Source organism: Melospiza georgiana, chromosome 3 (assembly GCF_028018845.1).
Source record: "Melospiza georgiana isolate bMelGeo1 chromosome 3, bMelGeo1.pri, whole genome shotgun sequence".
NCBI lineage: Eukaryota > Metazoa > Chordata > Aves > Passeriformes > Passerellidae > Melospiza > Melospiza georgiana.
In genome coordinates, this window is record NC_080432.1 from 109,375,602 (window position 1) to 109,396,882 (window position 21,281).

At 38.5% G+C, this 21,281-nt stretch overlaps 1 protein-coding gene across 5 annotated transcripts in view; it reads right to left on the reverse strand.

Moving 5' to 3' along the window:
- The window catches only part of COL19A1 (collagen type XIX alpha 1 chain), a 178,865-nt gene extending 160,653 nt beyond the window's left edge, over window positions 1–18,212 (reverse strand). For 2 of the 5 annotated variants that reach the window (XR_009114228.1, XM_058019508.1), the window contains exons 1-4: window positions 18,074–18,212; window positions 15,971–16,097; window positions 7,487–7,561; window positions 6,877–6,976 (exon numbers count right to left, since the gene is read on the reverse strand). Coding sequence is in view for 3 of the 5 variants with exons in the window: in XM_058019508.1 (XP_057875491.1) it covers window positions 6,877–6,976; window positions 7,487–7,561; window positions 15,971–16,061 (266 nt within the window). In the remaining 2 variants the exon portion in view is untranslated. The other 3 variants (XM_058019510.1, XM_058019509.1, XM_058019511.1) reach the window with 3 other exon arrangements.
- Between the last annotated feature and the right edge of the window lie 3,069 nt (window positions 18,213–21,281).

The following is a 21,281-nucleotide window of genomic DNA, read 5'->3' on the forward strand; positions in this document are numbered from 1 at the left end:
CTGTGTGGTTGCTTATTGCATGGCTGCAGATACCCACAGCTATTCTGGTTTTCCAGAAAACTTTATCTGCACTGATCTTGCAACCATGCTTTTGTTCTAAGACTATCAAATGCAGACCTTATTAAAGACTTAGATCTGCATCCTCCTTGTACTCGTTTTTAACAGATTTTTCTTCAAAAAAGGTGGCCGAGACAAACCAAGAAAACACTGCAAAGATCTTAAAAATCAGCATGTTTGGCAGGGAGTAAGAGGCATGTAAACTTTTCTGAAAGTTCCCCACACTCTGGAATCACTTAAGGCTCCTTCAGTTAATGCACTGGTAAATTGAACAACCTTCTTCAGAATTTGTGTCCAAGTTTTGGAACAAGGGTCATTGAAAAGCATCTAGATGAATTTCTCCTGCTGAATCTAGAAATCAAATAACACAACAACTTTGTCTTGCAATTGCAGTATCTATGAAAATCTATGTTTTAGAAAACTGAAACATAGTTTTGGCATCCATTTCAGATGAAAATAGAAAGGAATTCCCTACAGGAATACATAGCAAAAGTGAAATTGCAGATGCCGCTGTTTCAATCGGAACACTGGGATTGTTTTCCACAGGGCAGGTTAAACCATTAAAAACTCAAGGTAGAGTTTCAGGGTTTGTTTAAGCTAAAGGCAGTGCTGCTGGGGCTGGGGGCAGCCTCTCCTGCTCCCTCCCCACTGTGGCTGCTCAGATGGCACAGCCACAGGGATCAGCCGCCAGCCTTGCTGAAAGGAGAGGCTGATGCTGATGTGGAGGAAGTGAGATGAGGCTGAGAGATGGAGATGGATGCTGTGAAAGCAAGCTCCTAATTTTATTCTCTTCCAAATAATATTTCTGGCTTTGTTTATTTGGTTTTGTTTATGGCCTGCCATGAGGCTCATGGGACTCCACACAAACACTGCTTGTCTCCTGCCCACTCTGGCTGTGGAGCAGTGCCCTTAAAGCACACACCTCACAAAAGCCTCTTCCCTTTATTTGCAAGTGCTTTACAGCAAGAACATCATCACTAGGAAATAAAAGGATGAACACTGCTTCATACAACAATGTTTTACCAGTTCAGCTGGTGTGACACTGCTCCACTAAGTGTTCCACTCTCAGGGGAACACACTACAGATCAAAGAATTCTAATTTGTTACAGTCAGTAGCTTGATTTAAAAAGATTTTCTAACTCTCTGTTCCCTCACAGTGTGTTTTTAATGTAAGTGCTATACATTTTTAAATGTACTCTTCCCCTCTGCCACCTCTGCCTTTGTTTTCCCAATTCTTTCTGCATAGTAAATTACATGTTATATTGTAGGATGATTCAAACTAATATGGACATCAAAATCCATTAATACCTGAATGTTGAATTTTATAAAAATTGCCGTGTTTCTTGTACATTTTCAGGTAGAAACAAGGCCCCAAATGCAGAAAGACATTGACAGGTGATTATTCTTTAAAAGAAGTATTGGTCTGTCATTTTACATGGTAAGAAGCCCCATTTTTCTCCTTAGCTGTGAAATTAAATAATTGGTATTTACAAGGTGGGTACAACGCCAATTTGATCTTTCAACAGTAATCACTGTATTTTCCTTCTTTTTAATTTCTGAAATAGAGTAAGTGTTGAAGTTTCTGGAAATAAACACAAAATATACTATTTCAGGATAAAAGAAATTTTGAATCACTACAGTTTCTGATCCACTGCTTTAAAAGACCTGAAGAAACATCAGAAATTGTACTACATTCAGGCTCCCACACTCAGGAAGCAAATTCCAAAGGCAAGGCCTTTTTCTTGAAAATACCCTGCAACTAAAATACCAGACATTTCAGTCTTAGCATTGTTGGCTCCAACTGCTCAAATGACCTCAGATAAATGTGTGATATAGTAAAGGAGAGGTGTTTCCTTGTATAACCATCTAATATTTTAATAGACCAAAGGTCAGCAGGATTTTGTGTGAGCACAGATAAAAGCTGGTTTGAATAATTGTAGCTGCTGAGGGATAATACCTCATTGCCATTTTCAGTCACACTTTAAAAGTCTTTAATTAATTGTTTTGGAAATCAGTGATTATCATGTGTATCTATTCTATATCATTTATAAGAAAAATGCATTAAACTTCCTAAAATGTGTCTTAAAATGTTTTTCAAGAAGACTGTTGAAACTAACTCTGATGTTCGAAACAAATGCCATGTACAAAAATAATAAAAAGTCATGCCCATGAGGATCTTCATGGAGAGCTGAAGTTTATGAAAGGAAGCCAATATTTTTTAGTTTGGTGAAGAGAGTGGTCTCAGCAGATACAGCCAGGGAACAGACAGCAAAAGAAAATGGTTGCAAATTCACATAGAGATATGTGGCTTTGGGAAAGCAAATCCCTGTCTGTGAAAAGGCTTCTGACAGTGAGCACAGAAACCTTCTCACCTGATGCCAGCTGTGCTCTAGGAAAATGGAATTCCCTCCACATTTTTTTTTGCAATTAAAAAGCTTAGCACTAAAAACAATCAGAAAGCCCCACATAAATATTATTCATCACCAATTTCTGTTCTTAGCAGAAAGAATCCTCCTGCCTGGAATTTACTGAGGCAAGTGGGAACAGTATTTCTTCCTCCAGAAACAAGACATCCCAAGGAGGTGAAACACTTTCTCTGAAATATGGCCCAAGCCACAGCTCTTCTGGCAGCAGTGAGTAACAACTTTGCTGGTGGAGCTCATAGTCCAAATACAGTCAAAATCCAAGCTCCTTTGTAGTATCTTACAAAGAAAGGGGAAGAATTCCCAAAAGAGTCGTGAGAGTAATCCCAACTGCTGTAACCCAGATCATTTAACAGCCAGCTATGATAATCTCCTCGGCAAATTAATATGGTTTGTCAAGCCAAACAAACTACAAAATAAGAAAGCTGTGACTGTGCCATGAAGATTTGCTAATCATAAACATCCATTTCAAAAACATTCTGAAACTCAGCCGAAACCAGCTTATTATCTCCTTTATTGGTGCTTTAAGAAAAGGAAAAAAAAAATGGCCCAGCAGCACCCTAGAAAATTGCGAATGAGGAGCAACTGATGTCTGATACATCTTTGGAGAAAGACAGTGAAATTAATTTATCATAGAGCTATTTAAGGCAACTGAAGAACAAAGATTAGCCTAAAAGGTTACATGTCCAGAAGTACTGAATACTGCTGGCAGGTCTAAAGGAATGCTACCAGCACAGAGCCCTGTTCTCCTTTATCAGCAAACTCTGTGCCACACTGGGATACACTACATGGGCAGAACATGTTAAAGTCTGGAGAAGAAATATGACTCTATAACGTATTTGTTGAGATAAAACTAAACCTTTATATAGTTACTATTTTTCTATGATTCTGTGGTGTGATTATGACTACATAATTAGACTGTCTGCCTAACAGTACTTTAGTACAAGTTTATGACTCAAAAGCTCTGTTACACTGCTTTCCTCAGGAATAAGTTCTGTTAAAGTTCACTGAGAACTTCAATAAGCAATTCAAAGTTTTAATAAGAAAAGTATTACTGGCATTCCATTAATATTTTACAGTCATTTACATAAAGCATAAGAGCTATCCATCTGCTATTACAAGACAAAATATATACAGAACTGTGCCACAAAAAAAGAGAAAGACCTACAGCTGAAGTCCAACATAAATAAACATAATCAATTTACCAAGCTGACAGTGCATTGTAAATTATTTACAACATATAAATAGGTGAAACACTACTCCAGGTTCATTGAAAAAAAACCAAAATGGCATCAGAGAAGAAAAATGGCACAGCATAGCTTTCTATTACCCACACTACAACTGAATGAATGAAATGCAAGAGGAGATGTGCCAAGTTACTTGATACTTGCTAGTCAGCTTAATCAGATACTCTCAATTTCCTGCAGGATGGATAACAAACACTGTTCTGCTGCTCACTGCACACCACGTCTGCTGAAATATTTTCTGAGGCAGAATGATCCCTAAAGCCGTCTAATAACACAAGGGGTCTGGAGCCACGCAACCCGACATAATGTAAGAGAAGTAGGTTTAAATTAAAATAATTAATTAAAAGATCTTGTACATGGGTAACTGAGATAGTAAATTATAAGGTTATGATGACAGATACCCAAGTTTCTGACTATCCTTTATTGTAACCCTACCATGCAAAAACCCAAAACTCAACTTTGCCATCTGCCCTTATTTTAAAGAACCATCCTAAAAGTTCAGAAAAGTTTAAAAAGCAACACACTTAAAACAAAATTTTAAAAAACTATTTGTCCGAAGTCTTCTCTCAATATCAGAAAAACATTTTATATTCAACAAACTGAAATAATTAAGAACAGAATTCATCTTTTAATGACATGCATTTGTGTGAAGAAAGGTTAATAAAGGATGAGCAAGATTATTGCCATGAATAACAAGGATTTAATTTTAGAAATTCTGCAGTGCTTGCATGTTATTGAAAACCATTTTAACCCTTTCATTGTTCAGGAAGGTATATGTATGAGGTACTACTTACTTACACAGCAAGCTGACTGAAAATCTTATCTCGTACCTCATTATCATCAATAACACAGTATTAATTTTCTGCCTAACTATATTCATTTTTCTGCCTAATTTTATTCATATATTAGCACTGATATGCATTTTATTAATCATCATCTCAGTTGCTTCATCCAGCTAAATTTTTCATCCATTAGAGATGCATATTTCTAGGAAAAACTAGAAAGATTTTCTCTTTCATTTTACTTTAATGGGGATACACAGAATAAAAAAATAGGGACAGTGAGGAATGTGAGAACCAAGAGACCATGAGAACCAAGCCACCTCCCTCCCAGGTTTACCCCTAACTGAAATTCTTTAGCCCCTGCCCAAGTTACACTGAAAATGGGGAAAAACCAGATAGCCATTTTTCTCTCCTTTACTATAATTTTTTCCTATATTTTATGTCATCATCTCCTTTATGATGACATACAATATAGGAAAAAATATATAGTAAAAAAAAAAATAAGCCAAACAAAACAACTACTGTGACTTTCTTTGCAATAGCTGGTAGTTAGGGCTTTGCTAGGTCACAGCTATCAGCCATGGTGTGAATTCCCCATTTTCATTGCCTTCATTAATAAACTGTTTTCAAAAGAAGAAGAAAAAAAGACAGTAGTATTCAGGCCCACTAAATAAAGCTAAGAAAAAAGCTTTATGTTTTTTAACCTCAACATGACCTGTCAGACCACTTCTGAAACCACTCAGAAATTCTTAGAAATCAATACTTTGAATCAAGAATTTTACCTCAAAGTAACATGAATTTTAAATAATTAACCCTTTTGCAATTTCTATCTCCTCTCTGTTCCATTTTTGGCACTAATTTTCTCAGTGTTTCAAAATAAAGTCAGCTCACAAGATGCCTTTCTGAGCCCTACTTAGCTTCTTATTCCTAAAGGAAAATTGCTCCACATTTTTTGTTATTGCTTCAATTTTCTACGTTTCTGTAGTTTAATGCTTCCCTCAAATTCCCATAAATTGGATAAAAAGGCTTGCAAAAAAAAGGAAAAATTAATATTTTTTTAAAGGAAAGTCTTCTTACTAAAAATATCTCAAAATAATTTTTAGTAAAAACATTTATGGGTGGTACCTACTATGTCCTGTTACTCTTCTAAAGACAATCTGGATGATATTGGAAAGGTCCTAATAAAAGAAGAGCACTCTTTGTCTCAAGTAATTTTGTCCAGTCAATTTTCCTTCCATAGCATCCCATGTATTTTAAAAAAGAGATAGTGATCAGTGAAATTTTGCACAATTACACAAGCACAAAAATTTGCACTTACAGTATCTAATATATCAGAAAAACTTAGAGAATGTAAACGTCCTAAATTACTAGATAAATTCTTTCTGTAGTCACACTCCTCCCACAAAGATCATTTGTTTTGTGTCTGGTTGCCTCCAACCCTGCTCTTCTTCCTTCCCCCTGGCCTCACTGAGCTCACAGTCCCTCTGTGCTATGCCCAGGATCCAAGCAAAGGGGAAGTCCAAGGGCCAGGTGTGTTTTTTGCCAGGCAAGCTGGAGCCAGACCTCTTGCAACAGAAAATACCCAACCTGAAGACATGGGATTACAGTTGCTTCCCTCGTCATGGCAGGAACACGCTGTACAGAAACCACAGTCCCATGACTCAGAGCACATCTCAACCAAGAAGCTCTGAGATGATCCTCTCTCTCCACTGAGCTCAGGGAACTTGAAACTACATTCCTAACTGCTTCTTGACATTTCCTTGTCCCTGTGCAAACTGAAGGCCATCCAATCCAATTGTGCCCTGCTCTCTTTCACTCTCCTTTTGATTTTTCGTGCAGTCTCTGCTTTTCATCCCACCCTGTGCCAGAATAGGATTTTGCCTACTTTCTCCTCTACACCTAATGCCCACTATTCTGTTGCTGCTCAAAGGCAAAATGTGAATACCAGGAAAATAAAAAAAAGAGCATTCAAGGAAATGGTGATACTCTCTCTCTTTTTAATCTTGCCAGCAGTAGTGAGAGAGAGGACAGACAACTTCACTGAGAGGAGATTAGTATAATACTTCCTGTCATACCATGAAAGTTATAGGTTTCCTTTGTTTTATAAATATTAATGTATTAACAGTGGACTTTTCAGTATTAGAATAATGATTTGAGAAAGTGCTATTTACAATTAACTTACTACCTATGTACTCCCAGATTCCAAAATCAAAATGCTTCCCACAGAAAAAAACTGAAAAAAAGCTTAAAAACAGCCATACTGCTTTCTGTGGCATCCTTTGGATGCATTTTCAGTGAACCAGTTAATTAGTAGCATTGAGGCTGAGCTCTATCTTTTAAAAGCTAAGCATGAAAATAGTGTCTTACCTTGTATCTCTAATGAGAGGTGCACTTCCCAGTTTAAAGCAGATCTTTTCCCCACCACAAGATGTTTGCCTTAAAGAAAAGCTTTCTGCCAGATCAAACCCTGTAAAATAGAACACAAAACAATACTATTATAATGGAATTTAAATACTGTAAGTAAAAAATAATTTTTAGCATACTTGAATACAAGCATATTAGCATTTCTAGAATATAGACTGACAAGATATTTAGAAAAGTAGGACTTGAAGTCAGAAAAACTTTCAATATTTATTTTATTAGAACTATTCATGCAAAATTCACTTGGGTAGATGACTTTAAAACCTGAAAAATGAATTTTCTAGTTCTTTTATCATCTGAATTGATAAGAATGCAGGATGATTGGAAAAAAAACCATGGAAATTAGCGTGGCTGCCAAACTTGAACCAATATTTTTGGGGAAAAAAGTTCTGGGATGCTGCCACCTTCCTGGGAGGAGCAGCAGCTTTTGGTGCTTGGGGATGGCATTCTGTCCTAACCCTTCAATTTTAAAGCCAGCTTCAGTCAGACTATAATTACATCCAGCAAACATTAGCAGCTAATTAATACAGATATCCATATTAGCTTGGTCATTTACCTGATACACCACGACTGTCTCTGTTGATTTGCTTGAGATGACGGGAAACAGTTTTCATTAAAGGACACACAGCACCTTCAAGAGAACACAGTTTAGTATCTACAGTAAACTGGTATCAAACTAACAGAATTGAACAAACTATCACGGTAGTTATGGTAATATTGACAGGAATGTTTCTTTTTGTCGCTTTAGGATATGAAAAGCAGCAATAAAACAAATTAAAAAATCTAATCAAAAGCAAATTTTATACTACACTTCCAATAATATAAGCAGATAGAATTTTTATCACATTTTAATTCAGCTGCCTGTGGTTAAAGTTCATATAAACAATAGCCAGAAGAAAACCATTAAATTCTTACCATGCTGTTTCCATTTATAACACTCTATAAAGCAGTACTATCTGTTCCAAGTTCTTTTTGTATTTCTCACTGTGTTACTAGAAAATATTTTCCCCCACTCATGAATATGAAACAACATTGTATTTGGGGGAAACAAAGCACAAAAATTAAGTAGAGGAGTAGTCTGGACCAAGGTATTTTGGTAAGCAAACAGAATGTTCTAAAATTTGGAACATGGTAAACTGAGGTTAAATCTAACTGAACCCTTAGATAAGACACTGTATTATTAATATGCAATATTAATTATTATTACTTCTTACTTGCATTAAGTCATTTATGCTCTTTTTTTTAATAGATATACAAGGATGTCCACTTTTAAGAAGGAAATACAGGAAAATGTCACTTTTGTGCAGGAGTCTGAAATAAGGCTTGCTATTTAACGAGTTTTGCAAATAGCCCTGCTAAATTCTAAAAAAAACCCCTAGCAAATCAAAGATGACAAATTGTGATATTTGGCCTGTCAACTTATCAAGCACAGAGCTTTGTGAGCTGATGCAACTGAAAAGATGTCCAAGGTGTATCTGAAGCTGCTGAGCAGTGAAGGTCAAGGCACCTTCTATATCATTAGTTCAATTAAAAAAGTAAGGAATGTCCTACCATTAACCTGGAAATTATCTATATTTGAATGTTTCATGAGAGCATCCAGACCAAACAATGGTATTAAAAATAGCTAAATTTGTAATCTTAAAGCATGTGAAATTTGTCATTCATTCTGTAGTTATGTAGACAGCATATTTTCCTTCAAAACTCTTAAATGCTATTAAATATATTTCAGAATTTGATCTCAATTAAGAATGGCTAGTTGGAAATAACTAGTAAAAGTGACAATATATCATATAATACAGACATAAAGGCACGCCCTGATAATATGCTTAATGAAAGCTATGTCAACTATATAAAGAACAGACTGGATGAAACTTTTTTATTTTTTTTGTAAGATTCATTAAGTTCCATGTGCTTCACATGTAAAATTACAGTTACAACTAACAATTGACTACTACAAGGAACATCACAGACAAATTAATTTACTTCTAAGGCTCTCAGAGAATAAATTTTTTCTTTCCCTCATACAGATCCATAAATACATGGATATGCATGTTTTTCCCTGTACAGATAGAGTTTCATGATAAAAGAGATGAAATATATGCATGAAAAACTCTGTAAATTCCCATTCCCCAGAAAAGACACCGAACTGTAAAGAATATTCATGTTGAAAACTCTGAAGTGAAATCTTTCATCATTCTTGGCTAGCAGGAAGTTTTATACAGTGAGAAAAGCATTTGCTGGAATTACACAGTAACATAGCAATTTCAATACACCAGTTGATGTATACACACATGGCACAGAAACAGGTTCACCTTAGATACCCTTTAGTTTACAAACCTCAAGCTTCAATCAAATACAGATCATTGAACTATAGAATTCTATACACAGCCACTCTAAACCAATGAATGCTGTTAGGGTACATTTACATAACTATAGCTCTAAGAAATAAGCTGACATAAAGGAAGCCATTTATGGCTGAAGTCACAAAAGAATGTCAGACATACATGGACAGATGTTTTTTCTTAAATCAGCAGGTTTCCTAAGGGCCTTTTTCAAAAATATTCAATAAATTTCAAGGTAGATTCTCTTTTTGGTTAAATTCTTGGCAGTACTTATAAGAGCAGACAAAGAGTATTTATTGCTGATTTTACCCTAAACTGATGTAAGCTTTTGAGAACTTGGGACACAAGTGTGCTTTTATTTTTTCCCCCAGCATTAACTTACATGAGCGTTGAGCAGTGAAAGACTAGAAAGTTTGAGCCTATTCCCCACAGCCACTTTCTTCCAAATAAAGACTCAAGCCTTAATTTTTGTGCTATCCAGATGATAGCGATGATTCCTCACATGCCACAGACTGGACCGTGGACCTATTTTTATCAGTGGCACAAGAGTCACAGCATAGACAGGCCATTTAAGTGTTAGTTATTTATTTGTATTCCACATCCCCAAAAGAACTGAAAGAGTTACACGAATCTTCTATTGCACTCCTTTAGTTCAGTGCTATTCCTTCTACCAGAGAGCTAAGGGAAAACTCTCAAATAACAAGACCAAACTCTCTCCATACCATGACTGACAACTTTCATTACTACAGAGTGATGAAAACTCTTTCTGCAGTTACAGCTTGTATAGTTAACCTCTTCCACGACTTTTTAACTGCTAGAAGATCCTTAAATTTTCTTTAGCCTGAGACAAAACAGGCAGTTTGCCCATTCAACATGTGGGCAGCTGAACGACAAGGTCTACATGAAGACATTCAGGAAAGAAAAAGAACAAGATAAACACTTGCTCTTAATCCAGTGGGAAATCATGAATCTACCTGGCCTGTTAAAATACATTATTATAAAATTCATGAAATAGTAAGAAGAATAAGCTTACATTTATGCACTAGATTGCCCTGCACATGATAAAACTGCATCTGTGTAGACTGAAATAAAAAATTCATATTAAACCAGTGATATCATAGGTCAGGTTAACGTATCTTTAAATTAATGATATCTTTACCTATCCATAAAAAAAAGTTGGCCTGGATCTTTATAAATCAATGAGTTCCAGCTATGAGCTTATTAATATAAAATCAATACAATAATCTTGAAAATATTGATTTATTCAGACCAAGCAGGTACATCACAGATCATTGTCATCTCCCTCATTACTAAGATTAATAAGAATTTTTTGGGGTTTTTTTCTAATAGCATAATTAAAAAAAAAAAAAAAAAAAAAAAAAAGAAAAGGCATTGCATGTAGATATATCTGTTGCAATGTGCAATGGCACTTTCCAAATTCCTGGAATGATCAGGACACCTGTTGAAGCACACTGCAACTTCCATCTAGGCACCATGCTCAGCTTTCCATTCCATGCAAACAAGGACAAAAGAGACTGTGGTGTGTCCCTCAGTCTCCCTCTTACAGATAGATATCTCTTGTGTGCACTTCCTGAGTGGGAACTGAAACTTCCAACGGGCAGTCTTGGCTTCTCCAGATTAGTATAACCTGCAATGGCTAGATTCACATCACAAGTACCCATCTTCTACTTTATAACCAAACTTCACATTCAGGTGAAGTTTTTAGCTGCCATCTACCACCACTGACATGCACATTGCAAAGGCACTGAAGCTTCCATCAGTAACGATGACCACACCAATGAAAGTGGCCAAACACCAAAGCCCAACCTAATGTATATCCACGTCCTGTGTCGACTCAAGCTTCAGGCAGAAACACATATTACCTAAGATTTTTCTCATACTTCCCATACATGGATCAGGCTTCATAAACACACAGATACAGGCAACCTCTTCAGAGCTAGCCACACACTTTCAAATATCAGCAATGATATCCAGTAAGCCCACCTCAAACATATTCATAATGAAAATAAGCAGATCCAGCTGGCTTGCTTTCAAGGTCAAGAATTCAGATTTCTTACATATCTCTAGCCTCAAGTATACAGGCATGTGATTTTTTTGTATTCTGTTATTTTACTCTGTAAAGAAGATTATATTACATTAAAATGTATATGTTAATTAAGACAAGGGTGGGAAGAACGAAGGGAACGTGATGCAGTAAAGAAGTCAATTTCAAGTCTGGTGACTATTTAGATGGTTATGAAGTAACGTAACAGCATTGGCAGGCAGAAATAAGAAATCCAAGAAACAGAGTTCAAGGATTAGGATATTCACACTAGGCCCCTGGGGAACTATATTCTCCCATGAAGTAGAGAGAAAGTAGTGAAAGTAGCACTGAAGTAGTGAAGTAAGTAGTGAAAAGCAGGTCTTCATACTATTTGAGACAACCAGCACCACTCAACTTCAACTTCTCAACTTGAACACGTTCAACACACCTCTCAACTTCATTGAGACAACCAGCACCACTTCACCAAGGGCAAGTCTTGCATGACTAACTCAGTGGCCTTGCACAATGGAGTGACTGCATCAGTGGACAAGGGAAGAGCTATGCATGTCATCTGGATTTCTGCAAGGCCTTTGACATGGTCCCCACAATATCTCTGAATTGTAAAGGTTGGGATTTGCTGTGTGGACTGCTCAGAGAATGATTAATTGTTTGGACAGTCACATCCAGAGTGGAGTGGTCAACTCCTCAATCTCCAGATGGAAAACAGTGGCAAGTGGTGTCCCGTTCGGGATCAATGTTATTTAATTAATTAATGACATAGATGAAGGGATTGAGTGCACCCTCAGCATATTTGCAGATGACACCAAGCTGAGTGGTGCAGTTGACACACCTGAAGGACAGGATGTCATCCAGAGGGACCTGGACAAGTTTGAGAATTGGGCTCATAGGAATCTTGTGAGGTTCAAAAACCTCATGAGATGCTGCACCTGGGAAATTCTCAGTATCAAAACAGACTGAGGGTTGAAGGAATTGTGAGCAGCCCTGATAAGAAGGCTTTGACAATACTGATGGATGAAAAGCTGGAGACGAGCTGACAACATGTGCTCACATCTCAGAAAGCCAATCATACCCTGGGCTACATCTAAAGAAGCATGGCTAACAGACCAAGAGAAGTGATTCTGCCCATCAGCTCTCATGAAAAGTCCCCCACCCTAACTACTGCATCCAACTCCAGGGCCCCAGCACAAGAAAGACGTGGACCTGCTGGAACAGGTGCAAAGGAAGGCCACAAAAACAATCAGAGAGCTGGGGCATCTCTCCTGAGAACTAAGGTTTTCAGCCTGGAGAAGAGAAGGCTCCAGGGAGACCTCACTACATCCTTCTAGCCAGTGGGCCTGTAAGAAAGATGGGTACAGACTTGTCATCAGGACCTGTTGTGACAGGACAAGGCCTAATGGTTATAAATAAAAGAAGTTAGATTTAGACTAGACTTGACAACAATGGTGGTGAAACACTAGGTTGCCCAGAGATGTGGTAGATGGCCCATCCCTGGAAACATTCAAGGCCAGGTCAGATGGGAATATCAGGAAAATGAAGACATTGTATACGAGAGATACTGTAGGGTCATTATATTGATTTGGAGAAGTATCTAGCTGTACTAAAACATTAAAAGCAAAAAGCTGGACTGATTTACATACTTGAAATCACTCACTGTATTTGGGCTAAAGCGCCTATCTAAAATCATGATCCACAGCCAATACTTTTCATAGCACGTTCCATGTCAAAAGACAAGGAAAATTCACCATGCCTATTAGTCTCAGGACTCTGTTTATGCTACATTTTTCATGGATCAGCAAGTGGCTTTAAAAAACTCTAATTGTAAAAGAAAGTTGAAAAAGAAGCAATGATCTGGGAATGAGACAGAATAGTAGTATTCTTAATATAAAACTGTCAGGAATGATCAAGCTAGAACTTCACATGTCACTACAGAAAGAGCTAACGTCCACACTCAAACCCCAAGTATTCCCAATAATAATAAGTTGACAACATGAAGAAAGTATGCTTGCAGTCAGATCAAAAATATGCCTCTGGAAAACTCCTGAACTCTCTCCCCTCAGATTTGCTATACCCCATCATGGGAAGCGAGTGCTTCCTTCTAATGAACACGAAGCATATCAAAACATGACCACTGAAAGAAATCTTCTATGTGAATCTAATGCTTACTGGCACCCTCAGAGCCTAAGGAGGACTGCTCCAAGAAGATCCAGCATACTCTCTCAGCCTGACTCTTTTTTCAATTCTGGTATTTATTCATTACAATATTGGTCCAATGAATAAGTCAAAGTATATTCAGCATGTCTGCTCAGAAAGCTCAAATCACTCCTTCCCCTAACCCACTTCCTTCTCTCACCAACCTCAAATTAATTCTAGTCTGCACTTTTCCATGTATTTGAAGCCATTCCTTTAGATTCAAGTAGATTGGGTGAGAAATATCAAGATGTAAATATAATAATTTCAGATTCTACCTAAATGTGCTTTGCTGGAAAAGTTTCCATTTTAGCCCAGAGAAATAAATGCTATGTATATGTTGTTGAAGGAAGAAAACCAAAAAGATTGTCTAGGCAGATATTGAAGGACAGATGCTGATTTAAACAGAACTTGTACATGGGAGGGAACAAAGGCCCAAGAAAGAATAACTGAATACAAGACAGGAAAAAAAACCCCAAACTTTTAGAAATTACTCTCTCCATGAAGAAAGCAGATTTCAAATCTGTAACACATTCACTTGCATACAAATTATAAAACTGGAGCAAGACAACTTTGCCACACAGAGGACTCAGTTCAGCTGAACAGAGGGGAGTAACAAAAGGTTGGCAGAAGGATCTGTACCACTTTCACCGCTGCTCCACTTCTCGGTCCATTCCCAACTCCTGCTTTCTGGTCTATAACTCACATTTCTTTTTTCAATGCAAACTCTACTAAAGTCTCTTTCCTCTTATCAACTGGAGTTTATCTCTGGGCTTAACTCACACACCTGCTGTTGGCAGAGCCGCTCAAGCTGGCAGCTATCAGCTTGTTATTCCTCACCATCTGCCTGTACCTCCACAAACCAAAGAAGCCTCTTTCAATTGCACACCCTGAGTTATTCACAGGAGAGGTTCAACCTCTCCTTTTCTTCCTCACAGTTCAACTGGACCCATATTTGATCTATTTGTGGCAATCAGGCTAAGGAAAACTGCAACTTCACCATGGGTGGCTTAGCTACAAACTTCTAACAGAATGTACTCCTCAGTTCAGATACACTGTTTATTCACAGTTCAGTGTACCTGCCACATCTTCTGTGGCTGGCCCAACTTTTACTAAGGCATCATTTCATTAGGAAAAAAAAATATAAAAGAAAAGAGACAATGCTTCCTGGAATTTTGTGTTAACATTTTTCAGTCTGTATCGCTTGGGAACCTTCCGTACTCGCACCATTTTAGCACTTTAAAAACTTCCCTTCTGCAACCCACTACCTAGCAATAACAGGGTAAAACCTATTTATCTTCTTTCAGACAGAATGATTTCACAGCTATGATGTAGGCTTGCTCTCTCAGAGGGGTTAAGAATAATTCATCAGCAGAGCACTTAGCCTCACTGCCCTAAAAATACAAGGGGAAAAAGACTTTGACTTAAATTCTGGCTCTTCACAATGCATTATTATTACCTCAGAGCCCACACATTACACTTATTATTTATTCATTATTACTGTTTATATTTTCCAAGGGTAGTAAAAGGATTATTTTCCTAGTCATGGACTTTTAAATTTCTTGGGCCTGAGTTATAAATGAGTTATTGAAATTCCAAGTTGTTGTTGTGTGTATAGTTTCTATTATCTTTCATAAGATTTCTGGAAAGAACCAACGTTACTAAGAGCTAATTTTATTTTTGAGAAAAAGCCCAAGTCAATTTAAATGGCAATAAACATGTTCTCCTTGCTAATAATTGTAGAAAATTATGCTAAGTTGAAGTACTTGCTGAGGCTGAGTAATTCTATAAAACTAATGTTCCATATTTGACAAGCACATATGATGTGTCTTTAAGACAGAATTTGCCACATTCTGGAGAGGTAATGTAGAGTTTAAGTGAGAACACTAGATAGCATGTGGAAAGTAAAAGAAAGACGAAAACAGAGAAATACGAGAAAATTTGCAGAAGATGGGAAACAGCTTTTAAGTTAAACAATATCTTTTTACTTCTTTCCCCCATCTTCTTAGGAAAAAAAGGGTTTTTTTCACTCTGTGTGAAATATATGACCCAGTTTAGGGATTAAGCAGAGGCGCAGTTAACATGAGCATTAGACTGTTTAGGTTAATGTGAAAACTGGTCCGCACTAATAAAGCCACATGATTTTGTTCACAAAAGTTTTGCAAACTCTGATTTATAATCTTGTTTTGTATGGTAGGAAAAGAAAAGTACAAAATGAAACTCCTAGGAACTACAATTACCTCCAAACATGAATCTTCCAAGCACAGGAAGCAAAAAGGCTGCTCTGGAACTGCTTCAAACTCAGTTCATTTCAGAAAAGAGATTAAAACAACCTTGTATAATTTTATTTGTTCATATTGTTTATTTTCTATGTCCTCTTGTTATTTGCTAAAAATTTTTCATTACTGAGATTTACGCCTCTGATGGACAAGAAAAATGGAAGTACCTGTGTGGTCACTGACAGCCAGAGAAGTAGAAACAGGAAGGAGGAAGACTGCCATACAAAGCCAAACTATGCAGGATCCAATGTACTTCATCTCCCCCTGGACACATGTGAACAAACAGCTACAAATCTGAAACAAAAAAAAAGCATATTCAGAACAATCTCGTCTTATTCTTCTCACCTCACCTTGTCAGACTGCTGCAAACAAGAACTTCTAAACTGTGAAGAGGAAGTTGCTAGTCATATACAAGTGTATAATTTATCTGTTTAAGGAGCTACAAAAAAGGTTTATGCCAGTTTGGAAATAAATGATAAATACACTCCTTTTTAGTTCTTTATTAATGAACACAGAAGTAACACCTTAGAAATACTAACTTGGATATATTAATTGTAAAGGCACTGAATGTTCATTTCATTAGTAATTACTAATTTTCTTATATATTTCTCAGCAAATTATTTTTCAATATTCAATATATTAGTTAAACTGTTTGGTGTCACAACACTTACAGTGACTGCTAAGGTAGTCCTCAAATGGAACAAAGGCAACATGCAATTGTTTAACCACAAAAGAAACCAAAATGCAGTATTTCTCCACCTTACAAAGTGCCGAGAGCAGCCTATACTGAATTTCTAGTTTAAATCTCACAAAAGTACAAGCTTCAACAACACAAACTGGTACTGTCATTAGAGGACAAAAGCTTCTTTCTAAGCCAACTGCGACATATAAATACACATGAATTTAATGAAACACAGAAAATACCTAATATTTTTCTAATCACATCTTCTGTAAGAAAAGGAAATCACATACCTAAGATGCAATTGTTATAATTATTTTCGCAAGGCACCTTATTTATCATGAAAGCTATTCTGTCATATACTGACAGCAACTACATCATGATTAACTTTTCTAGCCTTCCCACCAGCAGCAAAGCGAATGCATGTTCAAATGAATTATCATTTAATTTCCTGCACCTGCTTTACAAGCAGGCATCGGGAACTCAGCAGAGCTGCCTCTCCGGAGCTCTGCTTTTCTGAAGGGCTCTGATCACCAGCACCGCCACCCCCTCGCCGCCGCCGCACCTCCGGGCTCGGGTCCTCTCCGCCGGCAGCTCCGGGAGGCTCCGCTCCCTCGCACCCCCGGGGCGCCCGTGCACCACGCGAGCCCCGGCAGCGCGGACTCCAGCCCGGCAGCGCCGTGTCCCCCGGATCGAGCCGCGCTTGCCGGAGGGAGGGCTCAGCCCCCGGGCGGGAAGGCGAGCGGGCAGCTCTCCCAGCCGGGCAGCGCCCCCGCCCCGCTGCCGGAGCCGCTCTCCGGCCCCCGGCCCCGGGCTCCCTCCGCCGCCCGCCCCGTCCCCCGGGCCCGGCCCGGCCGCCGGGACGCGGGCAGCGAGCGAGGGCAGGCGGCCGCCGCCGCTTCCTCCGCAGCCCCGGGGCGGAGCGGGGCCGGAGCCCGCCCGGCCGGCGGCGCCTGCGAGCGGGGCAGCCCCGGGGCGGCGGCGGCACCTGCCCGGGCCAGCAGGTGAGGGCTGCCCCGGCCGGGGCGGCATCGGCCCCACGGGGCCGGGCCTGGGCCGGGCTGTGCCCCAGAGCCGCGGGCGGCGCGGTGCCCCCTCCCCGCCGGGCACTGCCCGCCCGAGCCCGCTCCCTCACCCGCGCGCTCCCTCACGCTGCGGGCAGGCCACCGGCACGCGTGCTGGCTACAGGGTAGGCTTTTAAACGTAAATATATGCACAATCAGCGCAGTGGCAATTCGCAACAGTTTAATCAGTTTTGTAAATTACTGCTCATTTAGCAGGGCTGTTTTTATTTGCATATCTTAGCGTACACCTATTGTCACCCACTAGCATATACAATGTATTTACACAATCATGAGCAGAATACTATGGCACAGGCTGATTACAGTACATTAAAAACTTACCGTATACATCATGTTTATATAAGACATAGTTAATATTAGCAATGATAAACTTAAATGACAGTTTTGGAAATCAAAACCAAAAACCCTTGAACAAAAAAACCTCAAAACAAGCCAGGAATAGTGTAGCGTGTGTGAGTGTGCACATGTAAGATGTCTAGATAGTTGACTACACATAGTGAGTGGCTTACCTTTAATTTTTTTATTGGTGTGTCCCCCAGAAGCACTGAAAATGCCTGTACAGAGCTGCTGTAGTGCCGAGGAGTTGCTAGAGTGAGTCTCCAAAGAGTGGTAGAGGGGGATGCAGCTCTGTCCTTATTAGTCTCACAGTGTGACCCTCCCACTCAGTGAGCACAGAATACTCTGCAAGAAAGAACAAACAGCCACCCAGACACAGATTTTACATAATTATATGTGTGCATCCCAAGTCAGGTAACAATGTAAGAAATGTTTGGAGTTTTTTTTCTCCTTCCCCCTACCTCTCTAAAAGCACCCTCTCAGCAGTTCCATAAATTAGACAGCCGTGGTATGAATGCATGAATGAAAGAGTATCTGGTTTCTAGCTGTGAAGAACCAATTATGTACATTATTATACTGGCAGAAACTAGCTTTTATCTTTTAAGTGTAAGCATACATTAATTTTAGATACTTTTATATACTTCACCATAAATTTAAAAATCAGCCACGCAAGCAACCAAGAGAGTATGCCTATTTATGGCACTGATGCTGCAATGCACAGTGAATTACAGAAATTTGTTCTGCCTTTTAAAATCTATCATTTACAAACCCGAATGTTCTTGCACTTGTAATATCATCTGTCAGTGATGGCATGGTGAGACTGAGCACTGCCCCTGGCTCTTAGCTGAATTTGCCAAACTGCACTTTTGTCAGGTTCTCCAAGTGTGCTTGTGGCAGTTTTCTGAATTGCACTTTAAAGATGTGAACCAGATAGAAGGACAAAGAGAAGTAAAACAACTAGAAACAGATATATAGAAGACAGAGAGTAGGGCCTCAGTATTTTATCTATTTATTTATTTATTTATTTATTTATATCCAAGACATATTTTACCTTTTTCTAGTTGAATTATTCTGACGGGAGAAAAAAAGGAAGGTGGTCATATGAAAATTTATCAGCTTAACATCAATTTAGCCAATTGGTCTTCAGATCAGAAAATATATAGGGTAAACTTTCTTCTACCCCCAGCTCCCATACCCCAAATCCTCCCACCCACTCAGCAGATTTTGTTTCCTCAGTGTTTCCTCATTTCAATCAAGATAACTAGCCAGTATAACCAACAAATCACATGGAAAGACATGATTATCTTCCTGGTTTGAATTTCAAAACAGTTGTTGTTCTTCCCAACTTAGAATCACGAGAGAAAGATGAAATTGCAGCTTACGTACACATCTGCTGGGGTGTTTTATTCCACGGCTTGCCACAGGCTTGTGGTGTAACTTTAGGCAAGTCACACTTCTTGCTTGCTCATTCTGAAAATTACAGAAAGTCAAGCTGTCTTACCTCTCGGGGTGAGGTGCAAGAGCCCAGTCCTGCAGCTGACAAACCATCGGAGCATTCTTCTTCTCCTTCAGACTGTTCATTTGATAAAGGCCTCAATGTCAAGCTCTAATTCTGTGTTTCAGAGTTGTGAGATCCTCAGTTGAAACACCCTTTGTAAAAAGCCTGTCCATAATAAAAGGCTTAATCTTTTTTTTTTTTAATTTGAGAAGAACTGCATTTCTCATTGCTCTTTCAAGCTACAAGATTCTAATTTTTTTACTTCTTTCTACATGTCCTAAATACCTGGATTCATCTACTTTACATGACTATAAACAGTCTCATTAATTTCAACGAAATATAAGCTCTGAAGTTGCTAAGCATTTTAATTGCATAAGAGTTGGCACATACAATCAGTTTATCCTTTAAAGAAATATTTCTTCTTAAAATTTCAGTAATGCTTCAAGGTCCAGACCCAAATATGATCTTCATTTCCTGTAAAGCAAGGATGTTGCTTCCCTTGCAAAATACTAACACTACAAATAGAAAACTAAATACCTCATTTGGACCATGTAAACTTAAAAAAATATTTTACATATGCATGAAAGCAATAAGTAGAAGAATTAGAAACTGCTACAACCTTCTCTGGCTAATACATACACTTCCTGTACTCTGGAAGTAAACAGGATTATTACAGTTTGCATAAATCAAAGGAATTACAGGGATTTATACTAGTTGAGGAGCACCACGTTAGGGACTGCCATATGTATTTATGGACAACACTGTTGACATTATTAAAAACAGTTTGAATGACTTGTGACATGAAAATTGGGGAAAAGAAAAACCTTACTGTTTAAAAACCTCTGTCACGACCTCCAAAACCTGGTTTCTCTGTGTCTCCCATAATATAGGAAGGAAAGGCACAACTGGTGACGTATCTGTTGTTCCCAGTAACAGCTTAGAAATCCCAAACACTTCCTCACCTGCTACTGATGCACTCCAGAGAAAATATCAATACATTGTCTTATCTTCTTTAAATACAGGAAGTACTGGAAAAACTGATAAGCTGAAGCAGCAGCAGCCAAAGGATGATATCCCATCTTGTCTTTGCAGCAACATATTTTTCCAGCTATCTCAGAGTTTAGCTAAAGCACACAGAAGGCAGAATTAGACCTGGATCCAGGAAAGAGTCAAGGAAAATACACCAAGAAGCAGAAAGTAGAGAAATTTAGGTTTGAAGCCATACTTAGCACAGACATGCAGAGAACATTCCATCTCCTGTGCCAAGGCAAAACTGCTCCACTGAACAGCTTTTACTACAACTACAGTTGCAGGCAAGATGCAGAGGGAAAAGGTGAGAGAATCAGTGGGCTAAAGCACTGACTTTTTTTATATAAAACTTTTCTTTATTGCTAACACTCACTTTCACCCTTTGTTTCTTTTCTTGTCATGATTAGTTATCCAAACCAGCCAAGTTGCATAATTCGCTCTCTGCGTGGTAACAGATTTGTCTCCATCTCGTTAGACCCACGTTTTAAACTGTTGCTTACAACAACACGCATGCAGGAATGAAGCTGTAAACTTGGACAAAAGTCTTTAAAGGCAGCACTATCCTACTTGAAAAAAGTTTTGTAAAAGGAGATTAATTTGAAATGCCCCTTACCACGCAATTTCTCGCTGAATGTAGTGCTCAGTGTTTCTGTTCTGTTGAGTAAGCCCTTATGTGGCGTTGTTCCTTGCCAGATGATCCTTTCTGCCCTCTGCAAGATTTCCCGGTCACGACAACTGCATTCCACTGAAGCAATTAAAATATAAATGCTTTTAAATACATGAGACTGAACTATGGTGAACTTAGACGAAACAGGTGGAATCCCAGCCCTGGGGAAGTTAATGGAAATTTTAAC